We start from the raw sequence: 13,211 nt of genomic DNA, 5'->3' as shown, positions 1-13,211 counted from the left end.
TGTTGGTTGCTCTCAAATGGGCAACGAGTTTGATTTAAGAGATTCAGAGATTTTGTAAGCTTACCCCAAGTGTTCGTTATCGAAAATTAACATATAGACTTCGAAGTAACTCCATAAATAGCAGGAACTCAATCCATAAACAACACCAACTCAGATCCACAATCTTACTGTTGCCAGACTAGCAAGATAAATAGAATAGGGTCCGCACAATCATAAAAACGATGAATTCAAGCAAAGACGAGCCATGGCAAATAACAACGCTGTCTTCATAATTATTCTGGGAATAGGAGCAATGCTCAGCAATCTCCATGTCCAAGCAGTGCCAGAAGAAACTTCTCATAGTCACCAGAAGTGTCCTTCTCAATTGCGTGGTCCAAAGGAACACTGTTCCGGCGCTGGTATTCTTCTTTAATGCGATGGAGGTCAACCTCAGCCCTTGTGGTAATAACTCTAGTAAGCGCACCTTCATCTGTCCCGAGCTTGTTGATACACAGACGCAGAAGCTTCTCAAAGTACTTCTCAGGGAAGGTCAAGAGTTTGGCAGTTGCTCTCAGTAACTTGAGGAATTCATCATCTGCATCAGCCTTCAAATCCTGCATGTTAGATGCCACACTATCAGTTTCAATAGCAGCAAGATGTCATCAAATCAAATGAATAGCGAGTATATATCCTGGCATTCAAATTATCTGCATGACATTATGTATCTGAGGGAGATGTTTATTACCTTTGTAATGGCATTTCCAAACTCATTGTTGTACTGATTGAAAGTAGCGTTCAGCTGTGCCTTACTCCTGGTAGTGAAGATCCTGATGAGCTCCTCATCATTGTAGTGTTTGTCCTTGATTTTCTCATGAAGTATCTTAGCCTCTCTTTTTGCTACTGTAATGTTCACTTCATCTCCTTCATATCGGAAAGCACTCACAAGAGGCACCAAAAGCTGTAACGGAGTCAAAATTAAGTAAGACAAATTGATTAACTGGTAAAGGAATGCATAAACTGCAACCAAGGCAAAGGAACAAAAGAAGATGGAAAATCTAGGCAGAAGGTGAGTGTCTAAGTTTAAGGTGCATAATATCTTGAAAAAAGGATACCAATGTACGTGAACATGTTTGCATAAAATGGACAATTAGATATATTTCAATATACCAACTAGACACTTCAGAGCACAATCAAATGACTAATCATTTTGGAGGTTCAAGGTTGTACCTTGCGGAAGTCTCCGGATGTATGAAATGCAACATCCTCTTCAAGGGATTTCTTGAACTTAGCATGGTAAGCCTGCTTTACCAGGTGTAGTTCATGTGAAGACCTAGAACAGGCTATTTCCATGAGAACCCAATTGCTTGAAGTGAACCTCTTCGTAGCCTCATTAGCCAAAACTGCATCACGCTCAGAAGGATGCAGTGTCCACAGCAGCACAGCTCGCTGGTATGTAACAAAATAAGAAGAATCAAGCATATAAATCAGTGCACTTGAAACTTAAAAAGGCTGCTTCACCTCTATAGAAATGAAAAGAGTAATCAAAATCTAACCTCAAAATCACTTGAGAGTTCTTTGTCCAGTGACTTGAGAAGATCCTCCCCGTAGGTTTCAGCATAAGTCTGCTGAATTAGTCTTCTCTGATCAGCATTCCTGTGAGCCAATATGGAAATGATCAATGCCTCATTTGTTCCCCATCCTGCGTACAAATTACCAAAGTAAGCTCAGCAATGTTCCAATTAAGAATAGGAGACGGTAATTCTGTGAAAGGATCTTAATAACAATAACAATAGAAGCATGAAGATCCTTTTATATGTCACCTCCTCTGCTAAAGCAATTAGAAAAACTGAACTCTTTGAGACTTAAGGAGTGATTCAACCACTACTATGGATATAAATATTATCTTGATTGAGAATACATGTGTCCATAATTGTCTCGATAGTTTATGACTTTCCTGCTTAAATTGGTTAAATCACCTCAGCTACTGTAATAGTGTAATCAGACAAATCATAAAAATTTAGCTGTATATGCCAATTTAAGAATATAGGATCCAATGAAATTCAAGTAAGGAGTCAACATGTGAATAACGTGCAAGGGAACTGATATAGTTTGGAGCGGATGAATAGGAAAAAGTCATATAGAGAGTATAGTGGTTTAGCACTAAGGCCTTGCTTTTGCCATAATTAGTGGAGTAAAAAGAAGGTTGTTGTTTAAATGTATGCTAGAAAAGGTTTCAGTCAATATTGAACATCACTGATCACTCCACAGGATAATTGTTAAAAAGATCTAGATCTAGCGCTGTTATCCATCAAAAACGATAACAATGAAATTGAAAGAAAAATCAAAGAGAGCTCGACATATCCATCGTGATCATTGATCATATGAGCGTACTGAATTTTACAATGCATTATACTTAAAACCCAGAAACACATAATCACAACTCACAAGATGCTATGGAAGCAGATCAAGCTTTAGATGATCAAGATCAGATTATACGAAAACATGTCAAACATCAACTACTTGTCAGTCAACAGTGAACCTCGAACTGGCTCCACAAGATAACATATAAAAAAAAAAAAAAAATCCAGATCTAAACTTTGATCCACCAAAATGATGCCAAGCCAAGAACATTAAAAAGAAAAACCCTTCATATTATCATTGACATTTTAAGTTTTATAAAAGATTGCATCCCAATGATACATAGAACCCAGAAATCACATGAAGCCAAAAACAATATGTAGGTAGATGAATCAAAGTTCAGATGATCGGTCAAGTATATCAGATCATAACAGACACATAACGAAACCAATCAAATAGACTAAAAGCAGAACAAGATCAGATTACACAGAATGATTGCATTAATGCGAGTCTTATAGATTACGAGTGTTAAGTAAAAGACCTTCAAAAGCCTTCCTGAGCTGCTCAGAGTCCTCGGCAGGAGAAGGAACGCATGCTGGTACTTTCAGAGTCGCCATTTTTTCTTAGTGTAAGTATATGCGTTTGAAGAGAGACGGATGATGCGAAGAGAGACTGTGGAGGTTTGGCTTTTATAAGAATGAAGTAAGAAAATAATTAAATTATTACCGCGCCCGTAAAAAAAGGAGGGGGGGGGATAATAATGGGGGTTGGTGTTGACAGGCGGACTAATACAATAGAAGAAATCTGACGATGAGCCACGTAGAAAGCTTGGATGCGGCATATACTCATTGACTGGTGGGACCCTGGAGCGCACGTTTGAAATCTTGGACGCGGCTTCTCTGGATTTGAGCATGGGCCGCACACTTACGCTGATACATGTATATACTTTTTTTTTTTCGATTTTATTTTGGTTAAATCAATTAAAGAAAAGATGCTCGCTGTTTAAATTTATTCAAAATTATTGAATTTTTGTTGAAATTTTTGTAATTTGATCTTATTAGGCCTAAATGAAAAATATCTTCGAAACTAGTATTTATAATATGGCTGAGGGTCGATGGTGGTCGCCGAAACGCTGTGGCGGGCTGCTCCTCTGGAGAATCTGCTTCGGCTGAACCTCGGTGGCTGAGAGTTGGGTTAAGCCTTTGGGCCTTAGCCTATCTAGGCTGCAGTGATGTAGTCTGGTGGGTTGGGCCATTGCCTTTTGGGGGAGTGGTAATTTCTTACCTTAACTGGGCTTCTGATGGCCTTCCCTTTTGCTTTGTGCTGGCGTACAATATTTTGTTCTTAGGCGACTACATTGAAGTATTTGGGAGGATGAGTCTGATTTTGGTTTGTTTTTATTTTTTCTTTTTAGCTTAGGTTATTACCTTTTTTGGTTAATATTCTGTTTTGGTTCGTATTTCTTTTTTGTTAGTTAGCCTTTTGTATAAGTGCGCATTCTCAAATTTGTATTGAGTACCAGTTGTTAAGGTGGTTTCTGGTCTTGCAGGTTTGTGGCTTCAACACTATGATGGAAGTATTTTGGTGATATGGTTACTCTAGCCTGATCTAGTACGATCGTTTGGATTGATATTTATTATCAATGGAATTCTCCTATTCCCCTAAAAAAACGTATTAATATTATTATGTATTGATTGATATTTATATAGATTCAATAAACACTCGAAATTTTCATAAATCTAAAGTATAGAAATTTCTATCGAAATTATAAATCCTAAAACATAGAGATAAGTAAATTGGATTGAAATGGCGAATTAGGATGAAAATAGAAAAAAATACTCTTTTGGTAAGGATCCAAGTATATATTGTTAGGGATGAAAGGGCACAATATTCAAACTTCATTCATCAATAAAGTGATGACTTGGATCTCATATGAGAAGATGTTTCTTTCATCTGTGATAGTTCTTGGTTCCTGGTTTGAAATTGCTTTCGAGTAGCTAATGCAGCTCGTGAAGCTGAAACTTGGGCCTTTGGAGCTATGAGGCTCTCAAATGGGCAACGAATTCGATTTAAGATATATTCCGAGATTGTCCCACTATGTAAATAGTAGTAAAGTTTACCATCTTTTTTTTTTTTTTTTTCAGAAAGAAAAAGAGGGAAGGGTGACAAAAAATTAGCATATAGAACTCAAAGTAACTCCAATATGCAGGAACTCAATCCATAAACAACACCAACTCAATCCATAATTGTACTGTTGCCAGACCAGCAAGGTAAATAGAACAAGGTACACACAACCATAAAAAAAATGCATTCAAGCAAAGAAGAGTCAATGGCAAATAACTTAAACTGTGTTCATCTTTATTGTGGGATTAGTAGCAAACCTCAGGCATCTGCATGTCCAATAAGTTCCAGAAGCAGCTTCTCATAGTCTCCTCTAGTGTCTTTTTGAATTGCATGGCCCAGAGTAACACTGTTTCTGCGCTGGTATTCTTCCTTAATGCGATGCAGGTCAACCTCTGCCCTGGTGGTAATAACTCTAGTAAGCGCACCTTCATCTGTCCCGAGCTTGTTGATACACAGACGCAGAAGCTTCTCAAAGTACTTCTCAGGGAAGGTCAAGAGTTTGGCAGTTGCTCTCAGTAATTTGAGGAATTCATCATCCTTATCAGCCTTCAAATCCTGCATATTAGATGCCACACTATCAGTTTCGATAGAAGCAAGATATTATCAAAAACACCTTTTCGCTCATTTAGCAATCCAGTTGAGGATTTGGTTTACATGGTTAAATGAATAGTGAGTACATCAATCTTAAAACTTTCAAACTTCACATTCTCTGGCATTTCACATTATCTGAATGATCTCAGAGATGGTTATACCTTGGTAATGGCATTTCCAAACTCATTGTTGTACTGATTGAAAGTAGCGTTCAGCTGTGCCTTACTTCTGGTACTGATGATCCTGATGAGCTCCTCATCATTGTAGTGTTTGTCCTTAATTTTCTCATGAAGTATCTTAGCTTCTCTTTTTGCCACTGTAACATTCACTTCATCTCCTTCATATCGGAAAGCACTCACAAGAGGTACCAAAAGCTGTGACAGAGTCAAAAGTACTACAAATTGATCAACTGATAAAGCAATGCATTTACAGCCAAGGAAATGGAAGGTTAGTGTCTGGGACTTAGGTGCAGAATATGTTGAAAAAAGGATGACAATGTAGGTGAACATGTTTTATATAACGGATAACAAAAAAGATACATTTCAATATACCAACTAGACAATTCAGAGCACAATCAAATGACTAATCATTTTGAAGGTTCAAATTGTACCTTGCGGAAGTCTCCAGACGTATGAAATGCAACATCCTCTTCAAGGGATTTCTTGAACTTAGCATGGTAAGCCTGCTTTACCAGGTGTAGTTCATGTGAAGATCTGGAACAAGCTATTTCCATGAGAACCCAATTGCTTGAAGTGAACCTCTTTGTAGCCTCATTAGCCAAAACTGCATCACGCTCAGAAGGATGCAGCGTCCATAGCAGCAAAGCGCGCTGGTATCAAACAAAATACAAAAAAAATCAAGCAATATCCTTTTAAAATGACACACACCATTCACAAGCTCTTGAAACTTGAAAGTGCTGCTTTATAATTAGTTACAAAATAGTATGCATCTATAAATGAAAGAGTAATCGAAATTGGACCTCAAAATCACTTGTGAGTTCTTTGTCCAGTGCCTTGAGAAGATCCTCCCCATAAGTTTTAGCATAAGTCTGCTGAATTAGTCTTCTCTGATCAGCATTCCTATGAGCCAATATGGAAATGATCAAGCCCTCATTTGTGCCCCATCCTGCGTACAAATTACCAAGGTTAGCTCAAAAATGTTCCATTTAAAAATAGGAGACAGCAATATACTATGCAAAGATCTTAAAAATGTCAACTGCTCTGCTACTGAAATTAGAAAAATCGAAACTCTTTGAGACTTGAGGAGTGATCCAACCACTAATATGTTTATACGGTGAAAGTTATTATCTTGATTGAGAAAACATGTGACCATAATAGTCTCAATATATAGTTTATGACTTTCCTGCTTAAAGTGGTTTAATCACCTCAGCTACAGTAATTAGAAGAAACATAAAGATTTAGCTGTATATGCCATTTAAGAAAATAGGATCCAGTGAAATATTCGAGGAAGGAGGTCAACTTATGAATAATGTACAAGAGGAACCGATATAGATATCAGAGCGGATGAATCAGAAAAAGTCAGATACAGAGTAGAGTGGTTTAGCACTAAGGCCTTGCTTTTGCCATAATTAGTGGGAGTAAAAAGAAGGTTATTGTTTAGATATTTCCTAAAAAGGTTTTCAGTCAATAGTGAACCTTACTGATGACTCCACAAGATATCTGCTAGGCAGATCTGGATCTAATACATTTGATCCAATAAAAACGAGAACAACAAAATTGAAATAAAACTCTTAAGAGAAAGATCGAAGTCCGACGTGATCTTTACGATCATATAAGTATCCTGAATTTTACAGAGGTGGCAACCCCATTATACTTAAAACCCAGAAAACACATAATCACAACAACTCACAAGTAAAGATTTTTTAGTAGCAGATCGATCTTTAGATGATCAAGATCATCCATATCAGATTATATGTGTAAACATGCCAAACATCAACTACTTGTCAGTCAACAGTGAACCTCAAACTATCTCCACCAGATAACTGATAAAAACATCCAGATCTAAACTTTGATCGACCAAAAATGAAGCCAAGAACATTAAGAACAAAAAAAAAATCCTTCATGATCATGATCATATTATCATTGACATTCTAAGCTTTGTAAAGATTACATCCAAGTTATACTCAGGACTCAGAACTCACATAAAGATAAAAACCATATGTAAGTAGATGGATCAAAGTTTCAGATGATCATAACAGAGACATGACCAAATAAATCTAATAGACAAAATGAAGAACAAGATCAGACTACACAGAATGATTGCTTATAGTGCGAGACTAAGAGATTATGTGTGTTAAGTAAAAGACCTTCAAAAGCCTTCTTGAGCTGCTCAGAGTCCTCAGCAGGAGAAGGAACGCATGCTGGTACTTGAAGAGTCGCCATGTTTTTTCCTAGTGTACCTATGTGTTTGTAATAAGAAGAGAGACTGATGATGCAGAGAGAGACTCTGGAGGTTTGGGTTTTATAGGAATGAAATAGGAAGATATTTTATTACCGCCGTAAAAAGGGGGGGACAATGATGAAGGTTGGTGTTGACAGGCGAACTAAGATAATAGCAGATAATGTACGTACATATCTGATGATGAGCCACGTGGAAAGCTTGGACGCGGCATATACACATTGGTCGGTGGGACGCGGCTTCGATGGATTTGAGCACAGCACACTGTTGCTGAATCTATGGCGCCTTTTAGGCTCCCCCGGTAAAACTTTTGGTTAAATCAATTAAAGAAAAGATTGAGCAAACTTTTTGTTGAAATTTTTGTAGTTTGATCTTACCGATATGTGATTAGATTGAAAAATACCTTTAAAATTAGTATGTAAGTACTAATATTATTGACCGATATTTATAGAAATTCAACAAAAGCTCAAAATTTTCATAAATCAAAAGTATTGAAATTTCCATCAAAATCGAAAGTATTGTCCACAAGAAATGCTGCAAAACTCCTAGCACAGATTATACGTTTAAGGGCTTACCACCCTGATCACCCTATCAAGTCTATAAGGCTTGATAACGCGGAAGAGTTTATATCAAAAGCATTTGATGAATATTGCATGCCTATTGGGATCGATGTAGAGCATCCTGTACCCCATGTGCATACACCAAACGGTCTCGCAGAAGCCACCATCAAAAGGCTACAGATGGTGGCTAGGGCATTGGTTATGCGCACCAACCTGCCTATATCTGCCTGGGGTTATGCAATATTGCACGCAGCTTTACTTACTCGTTTCAGACCCACTGCTAGCCAACCATTTTCTGCGTACCAGTTGGTAACTGGATATGAGCCTGACATTTCATACTTGCGCATATTTGGTTACGCAGTATATGTGCCTATTGCGCCCCCACAACGCACCAAAATTGGTCCTCAGAGACGATTAAGTATTTATGTTGGATACAAATCCCCAACAATTATCCGCTATTTGGAAACCCTTGACAAACGATCTCTTTACCGCTAGATTTGCGGATTGTCATTTTGATGAGACAGTCTTCCCGTCGTTAGGGGGAGATAGGAAAAAGGATTTTCCAAGAGAACGACAGGAATTGTCGTGGTTTGTCCCCACTCTATCTCATTTTGATCCCCGCACTTTACAAAGTGAAAGTGAAGTGAAAAGAATAATCGATCTTCAGAACGTAGCAGATTCGATGTCTGATGCGTTTACTGATATCGCAAAAGTGACGAGATCACATATACCAGCTGCAAATGTGCCTGCAAGGTTAAGAGTCCCCAACAAGGGGCACGGTGCCGCAGATAGAGGCACTGCAACCGCACTTAGTGGAGGTGTGGTTGAGGCCGTGGCTCCCCAAGGAAGAGAGGGAGGCCACTTGGTTCGATTGTCACTCACCCAAGGAAGAAGAGGGTGAGTAAGGCACAAACCAATCATCAATGTATAGAATCCCTCTCATGAGATTGTCTCTGATTATAGTTATGTCCATGAATCAATACTGGAGGACGCTCCGATGTTAAAAATGATTCCAAAGAACAAAGAAATCTCAGAGGATTATGAGAGTGCGTATGAGTTGATAGAAAGATATTCCATACACATTGATGATATATACTGTTGCTCAAGGAATCATAGAGCACGATGATATCGAACCACGCTCTGTTGCAAAATGTCAACAAAAAGCAGATTGGCCTAAATGGAAAGAAATAATCCAGGCAGAATTGGATTCTCTGACAAAGAGACAGGCATTTGGTTTGGTAGTGCTAACCCCACCAAGTGTAAAGCCTGTAGGACATAAATGGGTCTTTGTCAGAAAGCGTAATGAGAAGAATGAAGTCCTGAGGTACAAGGCTCGCCTTGTGGCACAAGGTTTTTCACAACGCCCTGGAATTGACTACGAGGAGACATACTCTCCCGTAATGGACGATATAACGTTCCGCTACTTAGTTAGCTTAGTAATTTCCGAAGGACTGGAAATGCAGCTCATGGATGTGGTTACTGCATATCTCTATGGGGATCTAGATTCAGAGATATATATGAAAAGTGCCTGATGGCCTTACATTACCCAAGTCAAGTGACTCTAAACCACGGAGTGCGTTTGCAATTAGGTTGAAACGCTCACTTTACGGATTGAAACAATTCGGGCGGATGTGGTATACCCGTCTAAGTGACTACTTGATTGGGAAGGGATATAAGAACGATGAAGTATGCCCCTGCATATTCATAAAGAAAACAAGTTCCGGATTTGCAATTGTAGCTGTATATGTCGATGATATGAACATAATAGGTACTCTTGATGAAATAAGAGAAACCGCGAGCTACTTGAAATCCGAATCTGAGATGAAGGATCTTGGGAAAACTCGATTCTGTCTAGGCCTTGAACTAGAACACCGAGTTTGTGGAATACTAATCCACCAGTCTGCGTATGTCCAAAAGTCAGGCGATATAACATGGACAAAGCGCATCCTGCTAGCACTCCCATGATCGGTCGAAGTTTGGATGCAAGGAAAGATCCATTTCGTCCAAAGGAAGATGACGAAGAGGTGTTGGGAGCTGAAATTCTCTATCTAAGTGCAATAGGCGCATTATTGTACTTAGCCCAATATACTCGACCAGACATTACATTCTCAGTGAACTTGTTAGCTAGATTTAGCTCAGCTCCAACGCAGCGTCACTGGAATGGTATCAAGAACAATTTTCGATACCTAAAAGAAACCATTGACTTGAGACTGTTCTTTTCCCTACAGAGAGACAAGAGGGACCGCAGATGGAACTGCAATCCCTAAAGGAAATGTTGATGGCGAAAGCGCCACTCACTACACCGAAACGCCAAATGACGTTTTTGTTGGTTTTGCTGATGTTGGGTACCTCTCTGACCCACATAAAGGTCGTTTCCAAACTGGTTATGTATTTACCATTGGGAACACGGCGATATCTTGGAGAGCAACCAAGCAAACCCTTGTGGCTACCTCCTCGAACCACTCAGAGATCATTGCTCTACATGAGGCGGTTCGTGAGTGTATATGGTTAAGAGCTATCATTACACATATTCGAGAGACTAGTGGTTTGAGTTCTACCACTGAAGAGCCTACTTGCATTTATGAAGATAATGCAACTTGCATCGAATAGATGAAGCTAGGTTATATCAAGGGTGATAACACAAAACACATATCGCCAAAGTTTTTCTACAATCAGCAACAACAGGCTCTCCTCAAGATTCCAGTGAATCAAGTAAGGTCTGAGGAGAATGTGGCAGATTTGTTCACCAAATCATTGCCTAAGGCCATATTTGAGAAACATGTGAAAAGCATAGGAATGCGAAGACTTTCCAAGCTCCCCTGATTAATGTAAGTATCAGGGGGAGGTGTAGACGTCAAGGGGAGTCTAACACACACATGTCATACTCAAATGTAAAAGGTGTGTTGTGCTCTTTTCCTTAGACCAAGGTGTATTTTTTGTCCCACAGGGTTTTTGTTACTTGGCAAGGTTTTTAGTGAGGCAACAACTCATGCACCATTTCGTCTTTGACTTGGCACAAGGGGGAGTGTTAAAGGAAAAACAGATTATGTGTCTTCGTCAAAGCAACTGACGGAGAGGGAATCAAGGAATCAACGATTACCATCAATCAGCACAATTATAGATCAATCAGCATTCAATGTATTTAATGTAATTCATATTTCCGTTGTAATTCTATCTCTATATAAAGGGACTATGAAGTGAAATGAGTAGACCAATTCCAATTGTCATTTTACTTTAACAGAGCAAACTTTTTGTTGAAATTTTTGTAGTTTGATCTTACCGATATGTGATTAGATTGAAAAATACCTTTAAAATTAGTATGTAAGTACTAATATTATTGACCGATATTTATAGAAATTCAACAAAAGCTCAAAATTTTCATAAATCAAAAGTATTGAAATTTCCATCAAAATCGAAATTTTTGGTAAAGAAAAATTTGGTAAACCTTGAAATATAGAAATAAGGAAAACGGATTGAAATGGCGAGTTGGGAAGAAAATAGAGGGCACAATATTCAAACTTTACTCGATGCGATGTTTGTTCTGTTATTTAAATTTAGGGAAAAGCTATGGTATGTTAACATTTCTCATACATAAACTATTTTTACCCCTTTAAGGACTCATGTTACTACTTTGAGGACTAATATTACTATTTTGAGGACTCATATGGTAAATTAAGAAAATTTGCCACTTTAAGGACTCATGTTACCACTTTGAGGACTAATATTACTATTTTGAGGACTCATGTGGTAATTAAGAAAATTTACCACTTTAAGGACTCATGTTACTACTTTAAGGACTAATATTACTATTTTGAGGACTCATTTTACCACTTTTAAGGCAATTGTATGCATGTCATACGTTAACACATTGTAGAATTTTCCTTAAATTTAAACACCTTGTTCAAAAAAAGTTCTTTATAAGAAGAAATTCGAAAAAACAATGTTTTGTTGTAGTGCAATTTGTTTGTTCCAAAGACACCAAGACCTTGTGGTGAAAATGTTTTGCATAAGAGGACGTCATTGCCTGAACATGAGTATGTACCTACACTTAGAGGACGTTGACAATTCGCCCTATAATTGTTCCTTCTTCAATGTAATTGTTCCTTCTTCAATGGTCTTCGAACATGTGGTAATTCTAGTTATCTTTGCATCGATGTGAATTGAGCAGGATCAATATATACCATCATAATTTATATTGAGATTTACCTTCGCAATCGTTACTTAGTGTGTCCATTAGAGGGGCCGTCAACACTCCTTAACTCTTGAAGGTCAAGTGCTCAAGCACACAGTATAAAATAGCAAACAAATTACTAGATAAACTTACAACCTCTTAGATATATAGCTAAACTCTTTCTAGCCGGTTGAGCTACCTTTCACCAATTTGTTCGATGCTTCTATATGCCCTTCCACTCATCTCAAATTCTTTAACTTCAATTCTCTAGCATGCTTAATTCCCAATTGAGCTCATAGGACCCTCACACATGCAGAATGAGACGACTAACTTATGAATGAACTTTTGACTCGATAGTTCACTTTGACATGCAATAAGTGAATTATCAACCTAGACACTACTTTGCCTTCTGGAAAAATGAACTGTTCTATCTTCCAAAGCGTAAGAAGATGATAACCTATTTTCAAGACCTATATGCGCGTCAACAGCAGACTCCCTCTAAAATAATTGATTATATTTGATTGAACAATTTGACACCTAATAGGAAACATATATATTTTCAAAGAAAATAATATAACCTAAAAATAGATTTTTTTTCTTTCAAAAATTAAGAGATATATACTTAACCAAATAAGAAACAAATCGATGACTTCAAATTTGTTATAAACACTTTAGTATTCACTTGCCTTATAAAACTAAAAATTATTTTTATCCAAAAAAAAAAAAAAGAGAGATATACACTTAGTATCTAAATAAGAAAATAAATCGATGACTTCAAATCTAATATAAACACTCATAAAACTGAAATAGATCTTATCCAAAAAAAATAAGAGATATATACACAGAGTATCCAAATAAGAAAACACTGGTATAAACACGAAAGTGAATACTTTCATTATGAGGCATTAAAAAAAAAATTACGACTTCACTGGGGATCGAACCCAGAATCTCTGGTTTCGTAGACCAGCGCCTTATCCATTGGGCCATGAAGTCCTTGTTGACCTTCACAA

The 13,211-nt window shown here is 37.7% G+C and overlaps 2 protein-coding genes and 1 non-coding gene across 3 annotated transcripts; all 3 read right to left on the bottom strand.

Annotated features, from left to right (window-relative positions):
- Positions 1 to 94: 94 nt before the first annotated feature.
- Positions 95 to 3,028, bottom strand: LOC133724309 (annexin Gh1-like). The gene is made up of 5 exons (XM_062150999.1): positions 2,879 to 3,028; positions 1,533 to 1,678; positions 1,207 to 1,425; positions 725 to 937; positions 95 to 593 (listed from the first exon to the last, which is right to left on the bottom strand). The coding sequence occupies exons 1-5, from the start codon at positions 2,952 to 2,954 to the stop codon at positions 297 to 299; spliced, it is 951 nt and encodes a 316-aa protein (XP_062006983.1). The 5' UTR covers positions 2,955 to 3,028; the 3' UTR covers positions 95 to 296.
- A 1,482-nt stretch (positions 3,029 to 4,510) lies between these two features.
- On the bottom strand, positions 4,511 to 7,539 carry LOC133724308 (annexin Gh1-like). Its single transcript, XM_062150998.1, has 5 exons — positions 7,379 to 7,539; positions 6,032 to 6,177; positions 5,663 to 5,881; positions 5,214 to 5,426; positions 4,511 to 5,016 (listed from the first exon to the last, which is right to left on the bottom strand). The coding sequence occupies exons 1-5, from the start codon at positions 7,452 to 7,454 to the stop codon at positions 4,720 to 4,722; spliced, it is 951 nt and encodes a 316-aa protein (XP_062006982.1). The 5' UTR covers positions 7,455 to 7,539; the 3' UTR covers positions 4,511 to 4,719.
- A 5,582-nt stretch (positions 7,540 to 13,121) lies between these two features.
- On the bottom strand, positions 13,122 to 13,194 carry TRNAR-ACG (transfer RNA arginine (anticodon ACG)). The gene has a single exon. It is a non-coding gene; the product is annotated as a tRNA-Arg (tRNA).
- Between the last annotated feature and the right edge of the window lie 17 nt (positions 13,195 to 13,211).

Source organism: Rosa rugosa, chromosome 1 (assembly GCF_958449725.1).
Source record: "Rosa rugosa chromosome 1, drRosRugo1.1, whole genome shotgun sequence".
Classification (NCBI taxonomy): Eukaryota; Viridiplantae; Streptophyta; class Magnoliopsida; order Rosales; family Rosaceae; genus Rosa; species Rosa rugosa.
Note: the sequence above shows the minus strand (reverse complement) of the source record. Positions and strands in the feature narration are given on the sequence as shown.